This window comes from Musa acuminata, chromosome BXJ3-1 (genome assembly GCF_036884655.1).
Source record: "Musa acuminata AAA Group cultivar baxijiao chromosome BXJ3-1, Cavendish_Baxijiao_AAA, whole genome shotgun sequence".
NCBI lineage: Eukaryota > Viridiplantae > Streptophyta > Magnoliopsida > Zingiberales > Musaceae > Musa > Musa acuminata.
In genome coordinates, this window is record NC_088349.1 from 39417261 (window position 1) to 39442543 (window position 25283).

General features: G+C 39.4%; 3 protein-coding genes across 6 annotated transcripts; 2 read left to right on the top strand and 1 right to left on the bottom strand.

Moving 5' to 3' along the window:
* The first annotated feature begins 10096 nt into the window (after positions 1 to 10096).
* On the top strand, positions 10097 to 15849 carry LOC135629578 (potassium channel AKT1-like). Of its 2 annotated transcripts, none has more exons than XM_065137126.1 (11): positions 10097 to 10488; positions 10937 to 11302; positions 11414 to 11471; positions 11560 to 11877; positions 11986 to 12231; positions 12331 to 12429; positions 12566 to 12595; positions 12728 to 12913; positions 13062 to 13259; positions 13358 to 13433; positions 14658 to 15849. In XM_065137126.1, the coding sequence occupies exons 1-11, from the start codon at positions 10292 to 10294 to the stop codon at positions 15557 to 15559; spliced, it is 2676 nt and encodes an 891-aa protein (XP_064993198.1). In that variant the 5' UTR covers positions 10097 to 10291; the 3' UTR covers positions 15560 to 15849. The 2 variants fall into 2 exon arrangements, with proteins under 2 accessions (XP_064993198.1, XP_064993199.1); XM_065137127.1 differs by lacking the exon at positions 10097 to 10488 and adding an exon at positions 10727 to 10842.
* Positions 15850 to 15958: 109 nt separating this feature from the next.
* Positions 15959 to 24961, top strand: LOC135629580 (uncharacterized). 3 transcript variants are annotated; one of them, XM_065137131.1, is made up of 8 exons: positions 15959 to 16310; positions 17100 to 17258; positions 18735 to 18902; positions 19124 to 19278; positions 21429 to 21595; positions 22172 to 22325; positions 22941 to 23722; positions 23832 to 24961. In XM_065137131.1, exons 1-6 carry the CDS (start codon positions 16229 to 16231, stop codon positions 22224 to 22226), a joined length of 786 nt encoding a protein of 261 aa, XP_064993203.1. In that variant the 5' UTR covers positions 15959 to 16228; the 3' UTR covers positions 22227 to 22325; positions 22941 to 23722; positions 23832 to 24961. The 3 variants fall into 3 exon arrangements, with proteins under 3 accessions (XP_064993203.1, XP_064993204.1, XP_064993205.1); XM_065137132.1 differs by having other exon boundaries at positions 23369 to 23722; XM_065137133.1 differs by lacking the exons at positions 22941 to 23722; positions 23832 to 24961 and having other exon boundaries at positions 19127 to 19278; positions 22172 to 22427.
* Positions 22464 to 24831, bottom strand: LOC135629579 (pentatricopeptide repeat-containing protein DOT4, chloroplastic-like). Its single transcript, XM_065137128.1, has one exon. The coding sequence runs from the start codon at positions 24805 to 24807 to the stop codon at positions 22648 to 22650; it is 2160 nt and encodes a 719-aa protein (XP_064993200.1). The 5' UTR covers positions 24808 to 24831; the 3' UTR covers positions 22464 to 22647.
* Positions 24962 to 25283: the final 322 nt, after the last annotated feature.

Consider the following 25283-nt stretch of genomic DNA (forward strand, 5'->3'; position numbering starts at 1 on the left):
AGATTGTATCAAATTAGACACTCCCGTGTCAATCTCCCCTAGTTGAAAAAGACTTGTCCTCGAGTCCTTGTTTGTTTCGTTAACTTGATTGTGAAAATGACGTAAATCAGCAATATTAAATGTTGGGGACACTCCGTAATCTTTAGGTAGCTCGATCTTATATGCATTTTTACTAATTTTCTTAAGCACCTTGAATAGACCATCAGCCTTTGATTTTAATTTTCCAAATTTGTCTAGTGGAAACCTCTCCTTTCTTAGATGAATCCAGACCAAATCACCAACATTAAACTCCATATGTTTTTTGTATTTGTTGGCAGCTTCCATGTACCTCTCTTTTTGCTTTTCTATGTTTGCTTTAACACCCTCATGTAGCTTCTTTATCTGCTTTGCTCTCTCATTAGCATCTCCACTAAATTGCTTAGTTGTTGAATGAGGGACGAAGTCCAAAGGACCAGCAGGATTAGCACCATAAACAACCTCAAAAGGACTCTTCCCAATACTATGATGGATAGAACGATTGTAGGCAAACTTAATTTGTGGAAGAATAAGATCCCACTACTTAATATTCTTGCCAACATAGCTTCTAAGCAAATTTCCCAAGCTTCTGTTCATTACCTCAGTTTGCCCATCGGTTTGTGGATGATGCGAGCTGCTGAAATTCAAAGAAGTACCCAACTTCCTCCAAAGAGTTCTCCAAAAATGACTAAAAAATTTTGAATCTCGATCAAACACCATAGTTCTTGAAATACCATGCAATTTAACAAACTCCTTAAAATATAAATCAGCAACATGAGATGCATCATTCGATTTATTACAGGGAACAAAGTGAGACATTTTTTAAAATCTATCAACAACAACCATGATAGAATCTTTGTTCCTTTGAGTTCTTGGCAGTCCCAAAACGAAATCAAGACTCACTTCCTCCCATGGAGCAACTGGCACAGGCAATGGAGTGTACAATCCAGAATTTTGACTTCTTGTTTTTGCCAAATGGCACACTCGGCATTGCTTTACAAGTCTCTCCACATCTCTAAACATCTTAGGCCAATAGAAGTTTGATTGAATAAGAGCTAGAGTCTTGTCTCTACCAAAATGTCCACCGAAAACACCACCATGAGCTTCAGCTAGAATTACTTGCCTCAAAGAACAAGAGGGAACACATAAAGCATTAGCTCGAAAAAGAAAACCATCAAAGATAGAAAATTGTTGAAAGGAACCTGATTTGCAAATCTGCCATATTAAACTAAAATCTACATCACTCTCATAGAAATCTTTGAATGTTTCAAAACCAACCACTTTGACTTCCATTATTGATAATAAAAAATGCTTTATACTCAATGCATCAACAACTACATTTTAAACACCAAATTTGTGCTTGATTGTAAAGTTATAAGATTGTAAAAACTCCACCCAAACTGCATGCCTCTTGTTTAGCTTGTGCTGGTGATTAATGAACTTTAATGCCTCATGATCAGAATATGGGATAAATGGCTTGGTAAATAGATATTGACTCCAATGAAATAAAGCTCGATAAATCGCATAAAACTCATTGTCATAAGTAGAATATTTCTTTCTCATATCATTTAGCTTTTCACTATAAAATGCAATGGGCTTTCCGTCGTGACTCAAAACAGCACCTATTCCCACATTAGATGCATCACATTCAACCTCAAACACATTGTCAAAATTTGGTAGAACTAAGATAAGAGCTTCAGTCACCTTTCTTTTTAAAAGCTCAAAAGCATCATTAGCCTCACTAGTCCATTTGAATTTATCACATTTTAGACATTCGGTGATTGGAGCGACAATAAAGCTAAAACCCTTGATGAATCTTCTGTAAAAAGAAGTTAAGTCATGGAAACTCCTCACATCATGCAATGAAGTAGGTGTTAACCAATTGAGAATAGCTTCTGCCTTACTTTGATCGATCATGATTCCATCTTTTGAAATAACATACCTCAAAAACATAACACTAGAAGTAAAGAAATCATACTTCTTTAGATTAGCATAAAGCTTTTGCTGTCTCAAAATAAGAAAGATCTCTTTCAGATGAATCATATGCTCTTCTTCGCTCTTACTGTACACCAATATATCATCAAGGTAAACTACAACAAATATTCCAATACATGACTTAAGTATGTGATTCATAAATCTCATTAAAGTGTTAGGAGCATTAGATAGCTCAAATGACATAACCAACCATTCATATAAGTCTTCTGTAGTTTTAAATGTTGTTTTCCACTCATCTCCGGGCCTCATTCTTATTTGGTGATAGTCACTCCTTAAATCAATTTTAGAGAAAATATAAGCACCACACAATTGATCAAGTAAATCATCTAACCTCGGAATAGGAAAACGATAGTCTACTGTGATTTTGTTGATGGTGCGGCTGTCCACGCACATTCTCCAAGAACTATCCTTCTTAGGCACCAACAAAGTTGGAACCGCACAAGGACTCGTGCTCTCCCGAATTAACCCATTTTTCACCAATTCATCAACTTGCCTTTGAAGTTCTTCATGCTCCTTGGGACTCATTCTGTATGCTGCTTTATTAGGTAGAATAGCCCCCAGAATAAGATCAATGTGATGTTGGATGTCTCTCAAAGGTGTAAGGTCATTTGGAATCTCTTCCGGTATAACATCTTGAAATTCCTCTAGGATTGATTTCACGATTGTCGGTGTCTCCTTATGTTGTTCATTCTCTTCTACTACCACTAAAACCATAACATGGCCACCCTTTTCCAATTCTCCTTTGCATTTACCATAGGACATAAAAACGCTAACTTCCCTTTTTAGTGCGTTGATTTTAGAAGATTGTAATGGAGCTAAGAGAATCTTCTTTTCATTCACCTTAAAAGAATAAGTATGTTTATAGCCGTCATACAACACCCTCCTATCATAATGCCAAGGTCTTCCCAACAGCAAATGACACGCATCCATAGGAGTAACATCACACCATACTTCGTCTTTATAATACTTGCCAATAGAAAATGAAACTAAACATCTTTTGGTTATCTTGATATCATTTCTTTTTTACAGCCAATATAATTGGTATGGGTATGGATGAGGGATTGTGTCCAACTTTAGCTTCTACACCATCTCCAAAGATACCACATTCTCAAAGCTGCCGCTGTCGATGATCACCAAGCACACCTTGCCAAGAGAAGTACATTTAGTATGAAACACATTTTTTCTCAACCAACTTTCATCCTCGGCCACATAGGCCACTTGTAAGCTATATTGCAATACAATAGACAAACCATGATCAGCATAAGTAATCTCTTCCTCATCATCATCATATTTTGGTTTGTCATCAGCTTCATCTTCTCTTCCATCACTATGATCTTCAACCAAAGTTACAATCCTCTTATTTGGACAATCTGAAGCAATATGCCTAAAATCATAGCATTTAAAGCATTTTCGGCCACTTGGAGTAAAAGAATTAAGTGTTTTTTTGCTGCCAATAGATTCTTCACCCTTTTCTTGCACCTTTGATATCACCTTGCTTTGGACAGTAGGCTTGGAACTTCCTCTTTTTGTAAAGCCTTCTTTTGAGTCATACCGAAAACTCTTTTCAAACTTCTATTGCTTTTCAACTTTTAATGCCAGCTTTCTCACATCATTTAAAAACCAATATGATTGCAATTGAACAACTTTAGCAATCTCATACTTCAGACCTCCTAAGAATCTTGTAATGGTTTACTCTTCTAGTTCCACAAGCTCTCCTTTTAACATTAGGTTATCGAATTCTGCAATGTACTCTTCCACACTAAGATCTTTTTGTTTAAAATCATTGATTTTAAGAAAGAACTCTTGCCTATAATTGTCAGGTAAATATTTTCTCTTCAGCTCCCTTTTTATTTTTTTCCCATGTCACGATTTTACTCTTCCCCTCATGTTCTTTTTGTTTTTTCAGATTTTCCCACCAAAAAGATGCATTCCGTCTGAGTTTGAGTGTCACAAGTTTGACCTTCTTTTGTTCTGGTGATTCATGAAAATCGAAAATTCTTTCTACTGTATTAAGCCAATCGATAAAGTAATCAACATTTATTTTACCTTCAAACTCTAGAATCCTCAATCTTGGGTTATATTTATTCTGTCACTCGTCTTGGATTTCATTTCTTGTCCGACATATTCTCGACTCCCTTGGAAGAGGTGTATCATCATCAGAAGTAAACTCACGGATATCATTTTCATGCAGATTGTTTCTACTTCGAAGTTCTTCAATTATTTCATTTTTTTCTTGTAGACTACGCAGCAATCTTCGTAGCTGCAGCCTCAACGACTCAGCATCATCTTTATGGTAACTATCTTCACCAATTATATCTTTTCCATTCCACCTTGCCATGATCTATAGCATTTAGCTCTGATATCAAACTGATACCGGGGAGAGTAAAATGCAAAATGGATTTCGAAAGAACACCAATGAAATAGTTTTTCAGATAGAAAATATCACGGTAGACAAAGAACGAACTCTTAAAGAAAAGTCGCAATATAATTGTATTTGCTGAAATGAGTGCTTTGGATAGAAAAGGCACGAACTCACGATAAAACTTAAATAAGATCAAAAAATAGTTCACCACCAAATTAAAATCATAAAGGGATACAGAAACTCACCACCCCAAGAATTATGAACGAGGATACAGAACAAAAATCAAAAGGGTCACCACTAAATGATGCATCCAATAGATACAGAGTTTAAAGAGGTTCTCCAAGAGAGCTTCTACCAAGATATCATCAGTTTCTAAAGTTCTTTTTAAGTCCTAAATACCAAAATAAATACTAGTGTATGAAACAACCCTTCATGCATAGAAAATTTCAAAATTAAATATTTTACAACTGCTAATCAATTCCTTTAATACATTTCTTGATCATGAAGAAAAGCATCTTGAAATAGTTTTAACTTTCTGGGGGAAATATGCTGATGAGCTATTATATTTGAGTGGGCTGAGTTGAAGACTACGAGGCAACAATATTAATAGAAAAAAATATCATAGCATCAGCGAGATCAATACGAGCAGATTGTATCAAATTAAAGACTCCCGTGCTAGCGTTAACAAGCAACCCCACAATCAAGTGACAGTGAAGTAACATTTGGACAAAAGACTTTAGAGAAAAGGAAATATTGTAGTCATAACAACGAATATAAGACAGAAATTACGAATCTTTCATACAAGCATTTTGATCCTTTAGCAGTAATCTCTCAAAACACCCAAAAATACAACATCACCAATAAGGAGTTCCGATATGCCCAAGTGACTGATCAAAGCAGAAAGAATAGTGTTCCCAATACAAGAGAAAAGATAGATATATGCTCATGAAATCAAATGCGGAGAGGAATATGTGCACACACACAAGAACAAAGAGATAGAGAGAGAGACGGAGATCGAACCAGTTCCTCCATCACCGACGAGAACGAGCTTAAAGCTCGCCGCTGAGATAAGAAAAATACCTAATCCGACGGCCGTGTGGTGGCGGGTGAAGCGTTCCTCGACTCGCGTTGTATGGGCCAGAAGCATGGGCCCAAATACTAGTCGAACATCGCGCCTTGCGAGTCGCAAAAGAGTGGAAAACCTGATTGACGTCTTTATGATTCGCGCTCGACGATGATCTTGTGTGCCCACTGATGCTTCCAGACTTCCACACGTGCGCCCCCCGCGTCATCGATATGATCATCAACCAGAAAAGGAATATGGAGTAGAAACTAAAAAAGGAAATGATAATATGTCGAATAATTTAGCAGCTAAGCGCGTTGACTCCCGAAAATATTTGTTTAGCCTCGTGGATTACATCAGGAGCACGAGAGCAGGCGAATCTGGTCAACCCCACAGGAGATCAGTGATACGATCAAGGAAGAATAAAAATGGGAAGGGAACACCGACCGTGTCCCGACAGCTGTAGCAACTGGTTTACGAGGACGTGGAGAGGGCCCCACCAGACAGTTGCGAAGGTCAACTGGCTTTTTGTCAACCCCAAATCGCCTCCTCTTTTCTCGAAGTATTATTAGATTTAATATATAAATCAAGACAATTTCACCTAAGTTGTTTTCATGTGAACAATTAAATTTTTATGATTTATTTTTACGGAAAAAATGATATTATTGGTTGGTAATTGGTTGCCTGGTGCACAAGCTTATAACAATTATTACTTGGCGAGGCGTGCTTGTAATCGTAATGTGTCGTCGTAGCACACATAAGTCCTTCCTCGAGCATCTTTCTCTCTTTATTTAAACGCAGCATCACGAGTTTCCGTGGCATGTCATGTAAGCATGCATGCGTTCGCACTCCCCATCATAATGTATTCCCACCATCAAGCCTGATAAAATCGATTGTATTAGTGACTCTAGTAATTGACTAATATAGATGGCATTTGATGTCACAATTAAGCATATGATTTCTTAGATTATTCCTTAAGGGTTGGCTCTCCCAAGATATCGAAGATTCGCTTGTTATCACAAACTTAATTAGTTTTGCCTATGTTGTGTGGCAATATTGTGTGTTCATCCATACAATGTTAATCTCATTGAAATCCCATTAAAATCTCTTATGATCTTTTATGAACCTACAAAAGAGATAACGGATTAAAGAAAATATTTAATTCTGGATCCACAAGTCATTTCAATAAATACTTAATAGGAAATGTAAATTATAAATATAGATCCGAATGATCGCACAACAAAATGATCCACTACAATCAAAAAGTCCCCACAAGTGCTCATATGACACTATTAATAATAAAGCAATGAACTAATCGTAAATACTATCCCAAAGGATTATCCAATCATATGTTACCGAGGTAGCTCTTGGGTACTATACTAGGTAACACTCAACACCGCAGAACTAAAAAACCCCCAAAATGACTACTTGAGTGATATGTTTCTAGGTAATTTTATCTTTATACAACGACTGCACACAACATACGTTTACAAGCATAAAATGATCACTAAAAGCCAAATAAAATGGGACTAGCTTATTGTAAGCTCTCTACATGCTATGCAAAGCATAAACAAAATTGAAAGATATGAACATACATGAGCATTATATCGAATACCTTATTTATAACTTTGTTTGTCATATTCTCCTCCTCTTATTCCTCTAATTCCCTCATCGAAGCTTTTGTGGATGCTGCATCGCCTTGCCTTTATTGAATATTTAATCTTTTGCTTCGATTGCAATGTGCCTCTTGGTTTCCAATTACACTCCATCATTGTTGTTGAGTAGTCAAACTTTGATTTGCCACGTTATTTTTAACTCCCCAATGACTTTGTCTCTAGTGTGGGATTAGACGAGTTGTGTTAATCCTTGTTAGTTCTTACGGATCCTTCAAATGAAGAAAAATACCTTTCTTGTTATGCGTTAGTCTCTTAAATGTCTCATGTCGCTTGGACTACATTGATGCTTGTTGGAGCTTTAATGAGCATTGTCTCACATATTTTCAAATTTTTTGGATATTTTCTCTACAAAATTTGTCAATCGATTCCTCTTCTACTTAGTTATCACCTTTTAAGTAAGTTCACATTACTTCTACTTTCAATTAGTATTCTATTGGGAAATGAAGCGAATAATCTACTCTCGATAACACCGATCACCATCGGTGATGACTTAATTTATTATCTTCCGCTAAGTTTTTTTGAAGGGTCTTTAAACCTGTGTAAAACTCTTTTACTAGATAAATAAAAGAACTAGATAACTTGATATTGTCCATTCTCTTAAGAGCTGAGAAGGCAAATGTTACTCAGCTTCGCTCACCTCCTTGAGGGTTGTACTTAATGCATCGAGCTGGTTATTAGCCTTCATCTACTCTTTGCTCATACTTCTGAAACACATGAAATATTTACACTCCTTGCATTGAGTTAGCTATAGTGATTTGCTTTATTATTGCCATCGAACTTCTAGAATAGAAGAAGTTTTGCTTGAAAAAAATAAAATTTTGCCTCGACATAGAGCAAGTTTCCAATAGTTTTGGTTGTATATAGAATTATACCATCTTCTCTAACATTTATATCACTTACTCTTATGAGTAGAAAAGGTACAACATAACGTATTACCTACTTTGTACCTTAGTCGAGTACTCCTACATCAACCCAAAGTCTTCTGCTTTTGGCTATTTTGATGAGATACCTATTGACATCGATTACGAAATTCACTAGCCTCTGCCCTTTAATCTTATCTTAGTACTTGAAGTTTACCTCTATATTCTGTACCTTTCACGACTAAGCACTCTCTCTCCATGAGAGGAATAATTGATGACTTCATAAAAGTCTCATCTCTATGGTATCATGACACTATCATACCCATGGCCCTACTATTCATCTCCTTGCATCTATGTCCATTTCTTTATGATTAGTAAATCCGTATTTATGGTATTATAACACTCCTCCGAGTCCACCTCTATTTTAATTGATGCTTGGTTTTGGGTAGTTGAGTCTCTTCGGACTCGCTTCCTCACCATTTTCAACCACCTACTTTAATACCTCTGTATTCTATAAGTAATTCCTTTTAGTTGATGGAAAGATAGACTACAATTATCATGATCTCAACCATCATGTTATAGAACTTATGTCAATTTTGTTCTTCTTTACTTCCTTAGTAGTAATGTCCACTTACTCGATTTTGTCATTTGACTTGTTGGACTCTTTTAAGGGAATATAAGCTTTAGAGCAATCTAACTCTCCAATTGCTATAATCATACTTCTATATCATTAGCCCCGCCATATGGGACTCATTAGTATTTACACTTCGAATTTTTACTAATACTTCTCTCGTGTATATCGTATTTGCCTTGAATTGTTCTACCATGATCCGTTGCACCATATCGCCTCATGGTAATATCTCTATTGTATTCTAATCTTTATGGAATGAACTCAGACTATAATCTCTATTAATTACAAGTGTCGTGTAAGCTAATCACAAATAACACATGTGACACGCTACATAATCTGTTTGATTATTATTATTATAATATTTTTTTTATTTTATATTAGATAATGAATATATATTGATTGGTTAATTATATTTCATCCTCAGACAATGATTTCATAATCCTAATCGTGTATTTAGTCTTTAGACTTATAAATTTGGAAGTTCCGAATTTAATAAAGACGGTTATTGAGAACAGTATATATATATATATATATATAATATGGATTTCTTCCTGTAATAAGTCTAAGGTTACGATATGGATTGTGATTGAAAGCAAAAGGGATATCGAGATTTGTCCAAAAAATCGTGAGTGATTGGACAAGGGCCGATCGCCAATCATTTGAGGCAAACCAGATAGGTATGGGTGCATCGAAAACGGTCTTCAATTCATATCCTCTTTTAATTTACAATCAATCGTGTACATCTCATCCATCCCCAAGTTGGATAAACCCCCGTTGACTACATTCTTCAATAATATCAAAAAATCAATAAATAAAAGAAAGGGGCTTCATTCTTGCGGCGTAATGTAATGATGAAAAATTATCTTTGACTTTTCGGATGCAACCAACCAGCAGCAACTTATAGTCCACGGCAAACAATATCATGTGAATTTTTGTTTCCTCTTTCATTTCAAATCATTTTTGTGTACATGGCCGGCAAAATGTAGGCATTTTCATATGTTTTTGTTTTTTGGTCCTCTAATTATTTTTCGTTCAATATATTATCTGTTACTCTCTAACTGAATTGGATTCGGAGTCAAATGACTAATTTGGATGATCGATAGAGTAACAATCGAGCAATAAAGATTTTGAAATGGATAATCATACATATATATATATATATATATATATATGAGAGAGAGAGAATATAACGACAGAGGAAAGCGAATGTCGTGCAGTCGTGAAGGTCTTCTCAAAACCGTTCATCAGTCTTTGTTTGAATCTCAGCCGTTCATATATCCAGATAAAAAGAAATATTAAAAATACGAAGGTCGTTTCAAAACCGTTCATCCGCGTTTTTCTAAAAATCTCATCCGTTGGTATATTTAAATAAAAAATAAATATATAAATGTTTAATAGAATTAAGATTAAGATAAAAATGGGATGAAATGAAAAGATGAAGGAGCTCGCATTCCCACAAACAAATGATAAAAGACCATGGCCAGCTGGGAAACTGGCCCTATAAATATCGAAGGAACAGCCGCCTTCCCCTTCCCAACTGAAGCCCTTCGAATCCTCGCCTTCCCTTCCTCCGATGGAGATCATCTTTGGGCCTTCCATCTTCGGATGATGAGGAGAGCGTGAGTGAGAACCATCAAAGCATGGTCTAGAGAGAGAAAGAGAGTGTGGGGGAGGAGTGGAACAACAGCGATGGCGGAGAGGCGGAAGTCAGGGTTGTTCAACGTGTCGGTGCCGACCATCTGCGTCCAGGAGGCGGAGAGGGAGCTGTCGAGGGACGGCAGCCATTACAGTCTGTCGAGTGGCATTCTCCCCTCCCTCGGCGCGAGGAGTAACCGTCGGGTCAAGCTCCGGTCCTTCATCGTGTCCCCTTACGATCGAAGATACAGGTGTTGTTCTCGCTCCTACTGCTTCCCCCAAAGATCGTGAGATATGGAATTAGCTAATGATTTGTTGAAATCGAGATTTCTTTTGCTTCTTCTTTGGGAAGATCAAGAAGGAAAAAGGGATGCCTTGACGCACCTTTTTCTTTTGTTTGCAAGTGTGCTCTTCCGTGCCGTTTCCTTTTCGTGGTTGGTAGGTGGTCAGATGTGTGATAAAGGACAAATTTCTCCCCAAATCGATTGGTGTGGATATGGATTTCTTTCGGAGTCATTCGTTCGTTTGCCTTCCTTTTGAGCTTTTCCACACGAACAAGGAAATGGAGTTGTGCTTGTCCGCTTAATCCTTTTGCTTTCTTCTCTGTGAGAAGGAAAAGGGAGCAGTGTGAAACTAGAAATTTTATCTGTGAGCCTTTAGTTTTGTATTCATTGCTGATGTTAGAATTGTTTCTTGCAGAGCATGGGAGACTTTCTTGATCATTCTGGTCATCTACTCTGCTTGGGTATCTCCTTTCGAGTTTGGGTTCCTTGAGGATTCAAGGGGCTCTCTTGCCCTGGTAGACAACATCGTCAATGCGTTCTTTGCCATCGATATCATGTTGACCTTCTTCGTGGCCTACCTCGACAAAGCAACCTATCTGCTTGTCGACGATCGTAAGAAAATAGCTTGGAGGTACTTGCACAGTTGGTTTATTCTCGATGTTGCCTCCACAATCCCTTCTGAAATCGCCAGAAAAATGCTGCCTCCTAAGATCCGATCTTATGGATTCTTCAACATGCTACGGCTTTGGCGTCTCCGGAGAGTCAGTGCACTATTTGCTAGGTTTGTCTGTGGTGCTTGATGCCGTGCTTTTAGGCTTCAGTCGGTGGCTTCGTTCTGAAGTAATATAGATTGGCACCTGACTGATGACTGCTTATTTTATTGATTTTACAGGCTAGAAAAAGATAGGAACTTCAATTACTTTTGGGTTCGATGCGCAAAACTTATTTGTGTAAGCAATTTCACCTTCAAGTGGTGGCTTTTCTGTGCATTTCCTTGTGTAGAACTCCACTGATAGTCATTTCTTTTTGATCTCACAGGTGACGGTATTTGCTATTCATTGTGCTGGGTGCTTCTATTTTCTTCTTGCTGCAAAGCATCATGATCCTAGCCAAACTTGGATTGGTGCTTCCATGCCAGATTTTCATGAGCAAAGCTTGTGGATCCAGTATGTAACGTCAATGTACTGGTCAATCACCACCCTTACGACGGTCGGCTATGGTGACTTGCATGCTGAAAATATTGGGGAGATGATTTTTAACACTTTTTACATGCTCTTTAACCTTGGATTGACAGCCTATTTGATTGGTAATATGACCAATTTGGTTGTTCATGGCACTAGAAGAACTAGAAAATATGTAAGTTCTTTCATGAAAAATTGTGCTGCTCCATAAGCAAGCAAGAAGCTGAATTTGCAGTTGATATTTAATCTGTCTATGTTATTAAGGATGTCTCTTGGATTGCAGAGGGATACTATTCAAGCAGCCACAGGTTTTGCACAGAGAAACCATCTCCCTGAACGGCTGCAAGACCAGATGATCTCACATCTCAGTTTAAAGTTCAGGACTGATTCAGAAGGGCTTCAGCAGCAAGAGACTTTGGATGCTCTTCCAAAAGCAATCCGATCCAGCATTTCTCACTATTTATTTTACTCTCTTGTTCAAAAGGTGTACTTGTTTCAAGGAGTTTCTCAGGACCTGCTGTTTCAACTGGTAATGATTATAAATGTCAGACTTTCCCGGGTTATCTCAGTTTTGCTGCTACATGAATGTTGCTCTCACATTGGCATCCTTTCGTTGGTTTGTTTGAAGGTCTCCGAGATGAAAGGTGAATACTTTCCTCCAGGGGAAGATGTGATCTTGCAGAATGAATCACCTACAGATTTTTACATACTAGTGACTGGCACTTTGGTAAAGAAATTTCCTTTTTCAGAAGTATTTTACTGTTGAATCTAGGATCACAGACTAAAAAAATGTTCTCTATATATTATGTTTCTAGTAATCCTTCTTAGTTGCCACAATGCTGATACATGGACTTGCTTTGCAGGAGGTAATAAATCACAAGGATGAAAAAGAGGCAAGTTGTTTGATTAACTCCCCTAAAAATATATTTACTTGATTTAGTGATTATAAATAGTATCATTGTATAATCCATGATACTAAAGCATTTACATAATAGTTTTCTGAAAATCTTGTGCATATTCTGCAGATTGTTCAGGTCGCAAAAAAAGGTGATGTCCTTGGAGAGATAGGGGTTCTTTGTTACAGACCTCAACTGTTCACAGTGCGAACAAGATCGCTGTGCCAACTATTACGTTTAAACCGAACTGTCTTCCACAGTATCATTCAATCGAACATCGGGGATGGAACAATAATCATCAATAACTTTCTACAGGTTAATATATGATAGTACAATTTATCGGATAGTTATAAAATCACCTTTCACCACTTAAGTGTTGCGTATTTGGTAGTTAATATATAACATTAATATTAAGTATTACTTATTATTACGCACTATTCTGATACAACTTTTCATGGTACAGCATCTCAAGGAGCAGGTAGATGATCCTTTGATGGAAGGACTTCTAAGAGAAACAGAAAGCATGCTGACCCATGGCCGATTGGATTTGCCTCTTACTCTATGTTTCGCAGTTATCAGAGGAGATGATTTGTTGTTACGTCAACTGCTAAAACGCGAATTAGATCCAAATGAGTCAGATAACAATGGACACACAGCACTGGTCTGAATACAATTATTTTGACATCTCTAATCTTCATTCATTTATATTATCTGAGATAACCAGAGGTTGACTTCATTTCATTCTTTTGTAACATTTAGCATATAGCAGCATCAAAGGGAAATGAGCATTGTGTTTGTCTCTTGCTAGATAAAGGGGCAGATCCCAATCGTAGAGGTATGCTGCAAACTTGTTCTTAAACCTTGCAAGTTATTTGATTCATAGTTCCTCTGCCATGGTATTATACGCATGTAGAATTTCACTTCATCAAAATGGTGTGCCTATCCTTTTAGATACCAGCATCATATTAGTTGCAAAAGTTAACGGCTCGACAAGCTTTAGACTTTTGCATTACAGAATTCTATCATCAAAAGGGTGTCACTATCCTTTTCCCTTTGCAGACTAAACAATCATATTTAACTGTCATATGCATGCAAATTCATACGTCTTCCTCTTTCTAATTATTCGGTTGCTATTTTTAATTAGGCATGATAATGATCCCATGACTTCTCACTGGCATCCTCATTCTTGCAATGCTTAGTCGCCCTTAATTATGCCTAGAAGATAATTAGATTCGCTGGTAGTGAACTTTTAAACAGACCATCTTATGCTTGTTTGGTTGTCTTCATTCATATATAGACATGTTTTACTTACCCTATTGTTGCTCTAAGCCATGCTTTGCCTGCACGTTTCCTTTGTATATGCTACTAGGCTATCATGAACCACAATAGTGTAGTCGATCTTTTTGAGTAAAACTAATGATCCTTATTATATCTTTTCAGTCAAAGAAATTTGGTGTTTACTTTTGAAACTACAAGATTGCTACATTTGAAACGATTGCTACAGTAAAACTTCATATGCATGTAAAACCCAATCAAGTTCTACAAACTTGAATTCAGTAACATCGTTCACAATAATTTAGAGTTCATGACTCAAATGCCTTTTGACTATCCTTATTTGTTGGTCAATCATGTAGTAATATAGAAAGTATGTAATACTGTACCGTACCGGTGTTTCGAGGTTGGCTCGGTATGGTACGGTACTGGTGTACCGAGCGATACATCAGGGCGTACCGAGCGGTACACTATGGTGTACCGAATAATTTTATATATTTTTTATTACTGTAGCACTATACCATACTGTAGCACTATAGTACTGTAGCACTGTAGCGATATCGGACGGTCCATGTATCGGTATGTTATCGGATCGGTACATACCGCCCGTACCGGATAGTACCATTCGGTACTGCATACCATGGTCTAGTATGCACCATGACTGCGAGGATCTAATTACTTTCATCTAAAACTCAAAGATCACCTCAATGTAAACCTGCAACATCAGCTTCATTTCTTCTTGGCTTTATTTCTGCTTGCCAATATGTGTACCATAAACATGAAACAGATTCAGAAGGGAGCGTTCCTTTGTGGGAGGCCATCCTCGGGAGGCACGAGCAAGTGGCAAAAGTACTCAGAGAGAACGGCGCACAACTCTTGTCCGGCGACATGGGCCTCTTCGCCTGCACGGCCGCAGAGCAGAACAGCCTAGAGCTGCTCGAGGACATCATCCGGTACGGAGGAGACGTGACGGCGGCGGCCAAGAGGGACGGTAACACAGCCCTCCACCGAGCCGTCTGCGATGGGAACCTGCAGTTGGTGGAGTTTCTGCTCGAACACAGAGCCGACATGGACAAGCCAGACCATCAGGGCTGGACTCCCAGGAGACTGGCGGATCAGCAAAGCCACGACGAAATTAAAGCCCTGTTTGAAGGCAAGAATACCTCGGATCCCATCTCTGGCGCACCGCTCTCCTCTGAACTGAGGAGGTTGAGCAGCGAGCCCATCGTACCTATCGTGGCCGATGCGATCAGGCCGCCATCGCAGGACGGGCCGCAGGAGAAGAGCGAGCGGGCACGGCGGGCCAACTTCCACAACTCGCTCTTCGGGATCATATCAACTGCCAACTTCGGCAGGACGCAGGGCCACAGCGGCATGCTCTCGTCCGTCGCTGGCCCTCCGAGGCCAATGCTTGGCGGCAGCGGCAGGGGCCGTGGAAACCAACGGCGCATGAATCTGCTGCGGGTGACGATCAGCTGCCCCGAGCGGGGCGAGGCGGCGGACAAGCTCGTTCTGCTGCCGGATTCGCTGCAGGAGCTCCTCGACATCGGGTCAAAAAAGTTTGGCTTCTCGGCAAGCAAAGTGCTCACGGCGGATGGCGCCGAGATCGATGACGTGAAACTGATAAGAGATGGTGATCGTCTCGTTCTGGTCGGGGGAGGTTCCGTCGCGGCCACGAGACATGATTGAAACACGCTTCCTCAGTGAACTTGCTATGTTACGAAGACCGCATCGTCCATCACGTAAAACAGGAACTCAACCATTGAGCAACCTGACCTGAGCTTGCTGCAGTTCTATGAGCCACTTTAGCAACACTGGGTCTCTTCTCCTTTTTCTTTTTCTTAAATGCTTCACGATGGATGTAAGGAGAGTTGCAGAAGAGTTGTATCTCGTCCTTCCCTTTCTGTCTGTACATGGGAGTCAATATGATCGATCTTGTTGAAAAATATTTCTCATTCAGCTTATGAGCTTTTCAGTTATTTTGACACTCTTCAGGAAATAAAATCAAAGAAAATAATGCTGGATTGATTGGACATCGCTGCTCTAACAACCGTCTGTCAGGAAACACGGCAATGCGCTGCACCTTCCACCGAACGATGACCGCCGTCCACCATAAAGGCGTAGCTGTCGGGACGGGAACGGGGCGCAGGAAAACTCATCTACGTCGCGACGCGGGTCCCACAGAAGGGTTGTTATCACAGGCAAGTGAGAGCTCACTTTCCCTGTGCCCTACCTGGACTGAGACAGCTGAGCCGCACGCCCTGGTCCACCGTTGCCTCCCGTGCATATAAGAAGGGAAAGGAGGGCGTCGAAGGCAGCCGAGAGGCGACACTCGACAGAGGACGGAAGCGGCGAGACATGCAGCCCGCTTCGCTCCTCCACATCCTCCTCCTGATCTCTCACCTTGCTTCGGCGGTCCCGGTCGATCTCCACTCCCACGGTAACACCGCCAAACCCAGATTCACGTTCTTTCTCTTGAATCCTCATGTGGCCGGCGTGCTTCCCATTCTTGAATCGGTCATTTCGAGATCGATCTCGTAGCGTAATTTCTGAGTCCTTGGTTCTATCTAATTCGTTTTTCATTTTCTGCTCGTCTGACTGTTAATTGTTGGCTGTTACTAGATCGGTGCCAGTTGATTTTGGCAACTCCACTCGACATTAAGATCCAGTTGTATCTGTAAACTAGTGTGATTTTGTTGTATGTTCCACTTGTAAAACCAGCTGATTAGTCTGCAATAATTGGTGATTTTTGTTTTGCCTGGGGTCTAGTGTTCATCAGGATTAGGATAATTTGGGAGCGTTGATTGGAAGGCATCTTCTTCTTATCAAATTGCTGTTTGAAGGGGGTTTACAAGCTTTGCCTCCACGTTATTCTAGAAACTTAGCAAGTTTGTGTTTTCAGTCAAATGATCGGGGTTGGTGTTTGTTGGAGAAAGCCAAGCCTGTCCTAAAAGTGTGGTATCCAATGTTTTGTTACCACAAACCTGATTTCCTACGTCAACAGCCAAATATCACTTTGTAAAGCGTCTTCTTAGGGGGTCAAGTACAATTTCCTCTATCCATCTAGTTATGCGCTATGGCTTCACCTTGAACTTGTGCAATGCCTATCGATAGCTTTAATTTCATCATCTTTTTGTTGTTTCCACCTATATATATGACAATTCATTTTGTTTACTAGGTGAAATAGATTGGTCGGCCAACGCATATGTTGTTTCTACTTAAATTGCAGGGTGCTTCTGGACTGAATCATGTCAAAGCAAATGGGTGGGTGGATGCAGTGCAGGGCTTGTGGTAGTTGATCGGTCAGATAATTGCAATGGTCTCTGTGGAGAATCGAAATTTCCACCATGCCTTCCCTTTCATACACATTTTCATTGTTGTAAACCAGGTATCAATGCCCCCTTTCTTCTTTAACTTTAAGCAAGCTGTTTACATCCTTCAACTTCATGGTTTAAAATTGATTGAATACCATTTCAAAGAATACTTCAAAGGAGAACATTAACGTTTGGTCCCATGTCTTAACCTTTTTATAAACATATCTGATGCAATTTCAGATTCATTGCAAATTGAAAGTTGAGGCAGAGAGTTTCTTTGTCCCCTGAAATCACTGTGATGCCAAACCTGCAGTTTTACCATTTTCATATGACACCTGGAAATAGTTCACAACATAGATCACGTGTCTAATCTTTAGTAATTATTGAGATAGGAGACAATAACCAGGTAAAGGATAGAGATACTGTCTTCTTTCTGAGAGGTTTATGTCTAATTTTCTCAATGCCGGATCTCCATTTATGTGATACTGGTGGTTGACAAACCTGCAGTACTTTTTGGCAATATTACTTCTGGATAGTGCCCTCTTATTCTTTGATAATGTCCTCAGTTAGCTCATGAATATCTTCACCTGTCTTAGTTGGTAAACAGAGGTGTAGTTCCATCCTTCACTCAGAAGGGGTAATTCTTACGATGAAGTCCCTCTCTCTTGTTTGTTAAGAGGCGTAACTCCACTAGTCAGACGATGAGATCTAAAACCATTTTAAACAGGCATTTTAGTCAAGACCATTATCTTATGTTTCTTGAAAATAAACTGTAATTATTTTTACTTTATTAATGACCAACAGGATTGTTTCTGATAGATTTGCGTTGGTCTTGTTATAAACCACATCCATCTTTTCAATGAAATCAAACAACCACTTCCCCAGATGAAGAACTGTTTAAAGATCACAATCTTCTTCATTTAGAGATCCATCATCTGCTATTTCGGTGTTGGACCAACATATCTTGATGCATGCTACCCTGCATGGATAGTTTCGCAGATTGGAAGCTACAGTTGATATTTTAGTGTTGGACCAACCCAAGGAAACAAATATTTAAATTGCTTGTCAGTCCTCAAGGAGATGTCTAGAAAATTGGTCTCATTTTAATGCTTATCCAACAGCTTCTATGGAATGAGCCTTAACAGCATTGGTCGAGAACGTATAAATTCAGCATGTTAGTTGTAAGACAGTAAATCCATTTGTATGGGTCCAATCCTTGCATGTTCTCTATGGTACTAATGGGGTGTTATCTGTGCTCTATGGTTGAATTGGTGAACATCCTCCCAAACATTTTGTAAAGTTTTACTGGATACTTAAATGGTTTCTATGCTTGTCCTGGGCAAGCATAGACTTCCTTTGTTTTTCTTTTTCTTTGAATGCAAATGTGCCATATTGTGTGTTTGCCTCCTTGTAAGCAACCTTACTGTTTAAATCCATATGTGGATATATTTTTCTCGGTGAACATCTTTGGTGCCCTGAGACTATAGTTGTTAGATGGAAATAATGTTTCAAAAGTATATTAAACTAAATATTCCTTGTCTTATGAGCAGAGAACCCAAGGTTAACCAACAAGTGCACAATATGCAAGAACAAGTTAGACTTTGGTGACGAGTACATATGTTGCACTGACTGCTCGGATCCTTACCTCATAGAAAAGAATAGAAAATTGGGCTACTGTAAGACTGGTGCAGTGCTGGCAGTGCAACTAAAGCCACAAGGTAGCTATCCTTGTGTATTTTATCCCCTTGTTTGTGCCACCATGAACATCCACAGGGTTGTTCATAATGGAAATGCAATAATGCATTTTGTTATTGATAAGTAAAATTTTCATCTCGATAGGTAAACAAATTACTTCCGTTTTCATGTCTAACAAGTTAATAATAATGGAATTGGTTTCATCCATTGTTAAGATGCAACTTAATACCTCTACAAATTTCAGAAGTTTTCAAGTGGGTTGCTGGGCCATGGATGAAGTGTTCTTCTCCCTGTGATGGTGGAGTTCGTTATAGAGATGTTGGTTGCTACGGAAGCACTGATGATCCATCCATCAAGCGCTACCCTGTGGATGACAGTAGGTGTTCAGATCAAGAAATGGTGAGTCAAAATGTTTCTCTGATAAATTATTTACACTTGATCTGCAAAATCTTTAATGAACTCTTTGTCTCTTCTTGACATTATATAAATTGGATCGATAAAAAAGTTAGTCACCAATATACATGTTGGATTAGTCACAGATATCACAAAAAGCTCATTTGCTAGTTTGTGTTTGGCTCACAATCATTGAATGGGTTGCTGAATAACACCTCTATGGATTTGCATGCCTCTGAAAAAAGCCTTTTCAAACCAACATCTAGAAACTCAGCCAATTGATTTGTTTTCCTTGACCTATGGAAAAGAAATTCTTATCATGTCATGTAATCCAAGCTTCCTTGACTAGAACTTATTAATTAGGGCTCTCATAAGACAAATAAGAGAAATATTTATGTATCTTCTTAAGTTATATTTCTACACATGATATGACTTAAAAATATTGATCAGATGTCCCTAAATGTTACTTCCATAAGCTGTACAAGAATTAATGAAATGATCCAGAGAAACAAGAAACAAAACTTTTCCAGTTGTATGTTATGTGATCTGTTGAGTGGAAAATTCATGTGCCACATGTATAGTAATGATCTTTCAGCCTTGATGCTCCCAAGAACGGATGCTTCACCATATATTGCCATAACTACTCTCGATTCTTCTCTTGTTTGTATTTCTGCCTTGTTCTTATTTCTTCTTTGTTCTTTCTGTTCTGCCAGTTTGATGTTTTTGGACTTGTCTACATGCCATTTTTATGACTTTGTTTTCTGCCTTAATGCCCCAAATTTTCTTAAGACTATATTTAGAGCAACATTTCTGTATGCTCCTAGGATTTCAGTCTGAGGTTATTCTTACCTAATAGTTCTTTTTATAAAATTCTGTCTGAATACAAACAATCTATTGTGTCTTCACTCATAAAAAAATGTGTTCTGCTGTCTAAGACCTTTTTACTTCATGATTTGATCAGGAGAACAACAATCTAGATAGTTGGTAACTTCTACTTAGCAAATAACAAGACACCAGCTTTAGAACCTTAAAAAATTGTACTTTTGCAGTTATTGTTAATCTATTAACCACTGGGTGGAGTGCAAATAGCTGACAATTATGATGGTTTAGAATATTTTTCAATATGAGTCTTACTAAATATATGAAGACATGAAAAAGCAAACAAAAAGTGTTAGCAAAGCAATTGATACAACTTATCTTCATGTTCTAATTTTTTTTCTTATAGTAATGCAACAAATCTACATATTTTAATTTCAATATCCATTTTAAAGGTTTGCTTGGAGTAACTGAAGATCTCGTGTTCTTGTGTACTGTGAGATCCCTTGCGTAGATCCCATAAAGTAAAAAAGACCTATTTACTGGTTTTAAATGCTATCTTGATCGTGAATAACACATGATGTTGCTTCTGGGGATTATGTATCTGTTGATGAAGAGAATATGGCTCTTAGTTTCTTTTGATTTTTGATGAAAAATGTTTGGAGAATGTTTTTGGAGTGAATTTAAACTGGGGAAAGTTTTGTGGTTTGAAGGGTGCTTTAGTCCTCAAACCAGGTGTTACAATATGGATATTGAAGCCTATCTTGTCTAGTAGCTCAAGCATTAGATGAATGAGCAGTGGTCCGAAGTTGGCATGGTTTCAGAGTGAAAGATTCTTTGTTCGAGTCTCCAGCGCCTGGCGATTTTCCTTCTTTCAATTTGAATTCCATGTCTTGATCTTGGGTCATGTCATCTCACGTGATGGTGAGCTAAAGTATAGTTACTATGTCCTTTCATATCTACCAAATTAGGTTTTCGGATGACTTGGCTGTTGTCAAAATTGACACCACAGTACCCATCCTTAAGGTGAATTATTGGACTTTCTGATCATTTCATGATCCAAATAGATGAAACTATTGAGTTTGACAGTATCAGCTAAACTTCGGCCAAAATTCATATTTTTTAAAGTGTTGTGCGCGAAATGGCTAAATTAGAATGATTTTAGCTTTGGAACAAGGCTTCATGTCATAACAAGCAGAAAACTGGGGATTCCTCTGAAACTTTAGACTCGAGACTTGAAGCTCAAAATCTCGTATGATTTTCATTTGTAGGTGCTAGGATGTATTATGAGCTAGTGCTTTCATGTGTTATGTCTAATTACTGTTCTTAATTGTTTTCAGCCCCTTAGGCAGGAGCCTTGTAATCTGCAAAGCTGTGGAGATTTGAGCATCAGTGAATCAAGTGACAAGCCAAGCGGGATGTCTGGGTGGTTAGTTGCTTTGCTTGTTATTCTTGGGCTTGTGGCTGTCGGTGGGGTTGGTTTTGCGGGCTACATTTGTTACAAGAGGTAATGATACGTTCCTTTCCTTCAATTTATGGTGCTTTTTAATCGTTTAATGGAACATAGTGCTACTTGATAAAAACAGCAGAACCTTTTTTTTTTCCTTGTTTGGTGGCTATTTTATGTCTTGCCTATCAATAGTTAGTCACTAAGTAAACATAGCAGCTTTGGACCTTGGACACAAAAAAACTGTAGGTACCTAGTGGCATATGTTATTTGAAACAATAGCCTGTGCTTTACAATTGGAATTGTATCTACCTAGAAGTTCCGAAGCCCGTGGCATGTCAATTCACTTTGAAATGCCACCACCCGCCATGCACTTTGATATGGTGTCATCTCTGTGGCAGGATGTACTGATTTGGCAAAACAAAAAAGCTGCTTGTGAGATACTGGCTGGTTTCCTTTGGTTTGTCTAATAAGATGTAGAATTGGGGGAAGTTTTAGGATGCTACAGATCATTTCGTCCATTCTCGGTTGTTTATCTTGCAGGTTAACATAGAGCTTGACTAGGCATTTACATCACATACATTCTTTGTTTGATATGAAGTTAATTTTTTATTTCTTTTTTGCTATTGCCAACAGGAAAACCTCGGCACCAAGTGGCTTTGTGTATATTATGCTGGAAGGGTATTCTTGAGATATCGCTTTCTTCGGAGTCATCCTTGAGCTGATAATTCATTTGTGTATATTATGCGAAAGGTTTGCGTGTGGAAACTGTGGTGTCAAACCGGAGCAGGTCAGTATGTCGTTGGAGTCCCATTTATCATATACGCATTGTGGTTTTCACGTTATGTTTTGATAAAAACTGCAATGAAAATATCGATTCTTTTGGCAGAAAGTGTCTTGAGACTGATAATTTTACGGAAAGTGCAAATTTGATAACTGAAACGATGCAAAAATGTAGAATTAATACTTGGCAGCATGCATACATACCTGTTAAATTTTCCGTCAAATTCTTCTGTCATCCAAGATCAAGATTTTGTCTTCTTGACCCATCAAATGAAAAAGAATCGGACAAAAGAATACCATGCTTCAGAAGAAGCACAACATATGTGGCCTCAAGTATAGCCACATGATCCTCCAGCAATCAGCTTTGTCTGGAGCACGAGGCTATCAAGAACCAAACAAGCAAACTCATTCTGCCGTATTGATCTATCCCCTGCAACGAACTCATGAACGACTCCATCCACCTCGATGGTACTGCACCCGGGGGACTTGGCTATTCCCTTGCATCCCATGAGACTTCTCACCTGTCCCACATCATCCCATCTACGAGCTTCGGCATACACGTTTGAAACAAGCACATGTGCCCCTTCATCATTAGGTGCTAACTTCATTAAATTTCGTGCAGCCCTCTCAGCCAGCTCCATCTTCCCATGGATCCTACAAGCCGCAAGAAGCGAACCCCATATCAGATTGTTTGCTGTCATAGGCATCTTCTCGATGAGATCAATCGCTTCCTCTATGAACCCGGCTCTGCCAAGTAAGTCTACCAAGCACCCATAGTGTTCGACTCCAGGAACAATACCATATGACCGAGCCATTAAATTGAAATAGGCAAGCCCCTCCTTCACCAACCCTGAATGCCCACATGCACCAATAACAGCCATGAGAGTTACGCCGTCAGGTCTCACATCTCTGAGTTCATGCATTTGATCGAAGAGGCCTATAGCTTCTCTTCCACGTCCATTAGCCGCAAGACCCCCAATCATTGCATTCCATGTGTGGGCATCTTTGCAGCGCATTTCGTGAAATATTTGCAATGCAATGTCAATGCAGCCACATTTGGCGTACATATCCACGAGTGCATTCTGCAGACAAGTATCCTTCCTTACCTCATTTTCCTCGATATAAGCATGAATGCGTCTGCCCCAGTCCAGAGCTCCAAGCTGCGAACAAGCAGACAACAGACTGACCAATGTGACCTCATTTGCTTTTACTCGTGAAAGCCGCATCTCTTCGAAATGGCTCAATGCTTTTTTGTAGCAGTTTCCTTGCACGTAACCAGATATCAGAGCTGTCCACGAGAATACATCCCGCACAAGCATGTTATGGAAGATGGCCTCGGCCTCAGCCAGGTCTCCACTCTTGGCATACATGTTGATCAAGGCATTTCCAAGAAAGACGTCACAGGTAATCATCTTGTCCTCCTCCTCGATGAAAGCATGAACAAGTTTCCCCTGCTGCAGATCCCCCAGCTGAGCACATGCTGACAACGCAGTAGCCATTGTTATCTCATCAGGCCTCGTGTAGCTGCACGTCATCTCTTGGAACAGACTCAAAGCTTCTCTGCAATGTCCACTCCGGACGAAGCCGCCCATCAGGGCATTCCATGTTGCGGTATTTCTAGCGGGCATTTTCTCGAATGCATCCATGGCATTTATCGTGTCTCCGCACTTTGCATACATGCTCACCACGGAGTTGCCGACAGCCAAGTCACTCTCCCATCCGTGCTCCAAGATTCTCGAGTGAAGCCGACGACCCCTCTCGAGGGCTCGCGACTGGCCGCACGCCGAGAGCAGGCTCATTACGGTGACCTTGTTCGGCTCGACGCCGACCTTTCTCATCTCATCAAACAACCGGAAACCTTCATCCAGCTGATTCAGTTGCAGGTAACCAGAGATCATCGACGTCCACGACACCACGTCCTTGTGCGGCATTTCATCGAACATCTGCCTCGCGACATCAACCTTTCCGCAGCCATTATAGAAGTTGATGATTCCCGACGTTACGAACATGTCCGAATCGAAGCCGCATTTCATGACCAGCCCGTGCACCGCGCTTCCGGTGGGAAGATTGTTGAGCTGCGCACAGGCTCTCGCTGTGGCAGCATAGGTGTAGGTGTCGGGCGAGGAGCCTCCGCAAGCCAGCAGCAACTTGAAAGTGGACAGCGCATCCCTGGGAGCACGCTGATGCGTGTAACCCCTGATCATGGAGTTCCACATGAAGAGATTAGGATGGAGAATCTGGTCGAACACGCGACGGGCGTAGACCGTGCTGAAGAGGGCAGAGGGAGACGTGAGGAGCGCAATGATTCGGCTGACGGCGAAGGTGTCTTGTACGAGGCGAGTGCGGATCATTCGGGCGTGGATTTGAGCGAGCTGCTGCTTCGAGGAGCAGCTCTGGAGGAGGAGCAGGATGATGCTTCGATGGTCTCGAGAGATCCATGGCTCGTAGGTTGCGGGAAATCGCTTGGGTTCGAAGCAGAGATGGCGCATGTGACGTCGGTGCAGTAATTGAATTGTGTTATTCACTTTAATGATTTTTTATGCATCGCCGTCCGCTTATACAGACATCAAAAGCCTATGCTAATTGATGGTCAGATATATGAAATAATTATAATAAAAAATATATAATTAATCTTTTATGATATTTATGATCTTTCGGATATAATTTGATATCTATGACTTGCGGGATGTTAGTAGATATGATTTGATATTCATAATCTATATAATTTCTTTAGATATAATTTGATTTGGTCCCCTATAAAATTATACTCTCATTGAATATGTTAATCTTGGATTTGAGTAAAAGAAATCAAGATTTTATATGAATATCAATCGATCTATTATGTGTTGAAATATGAGATAGATACTCGTAGATCTCCATTTGATATTTTATTCGAACCAAATGATAGTCAATAGTTATATAAGATTTGTGCATAAATAAATAACACCAATATTATCACAATAGA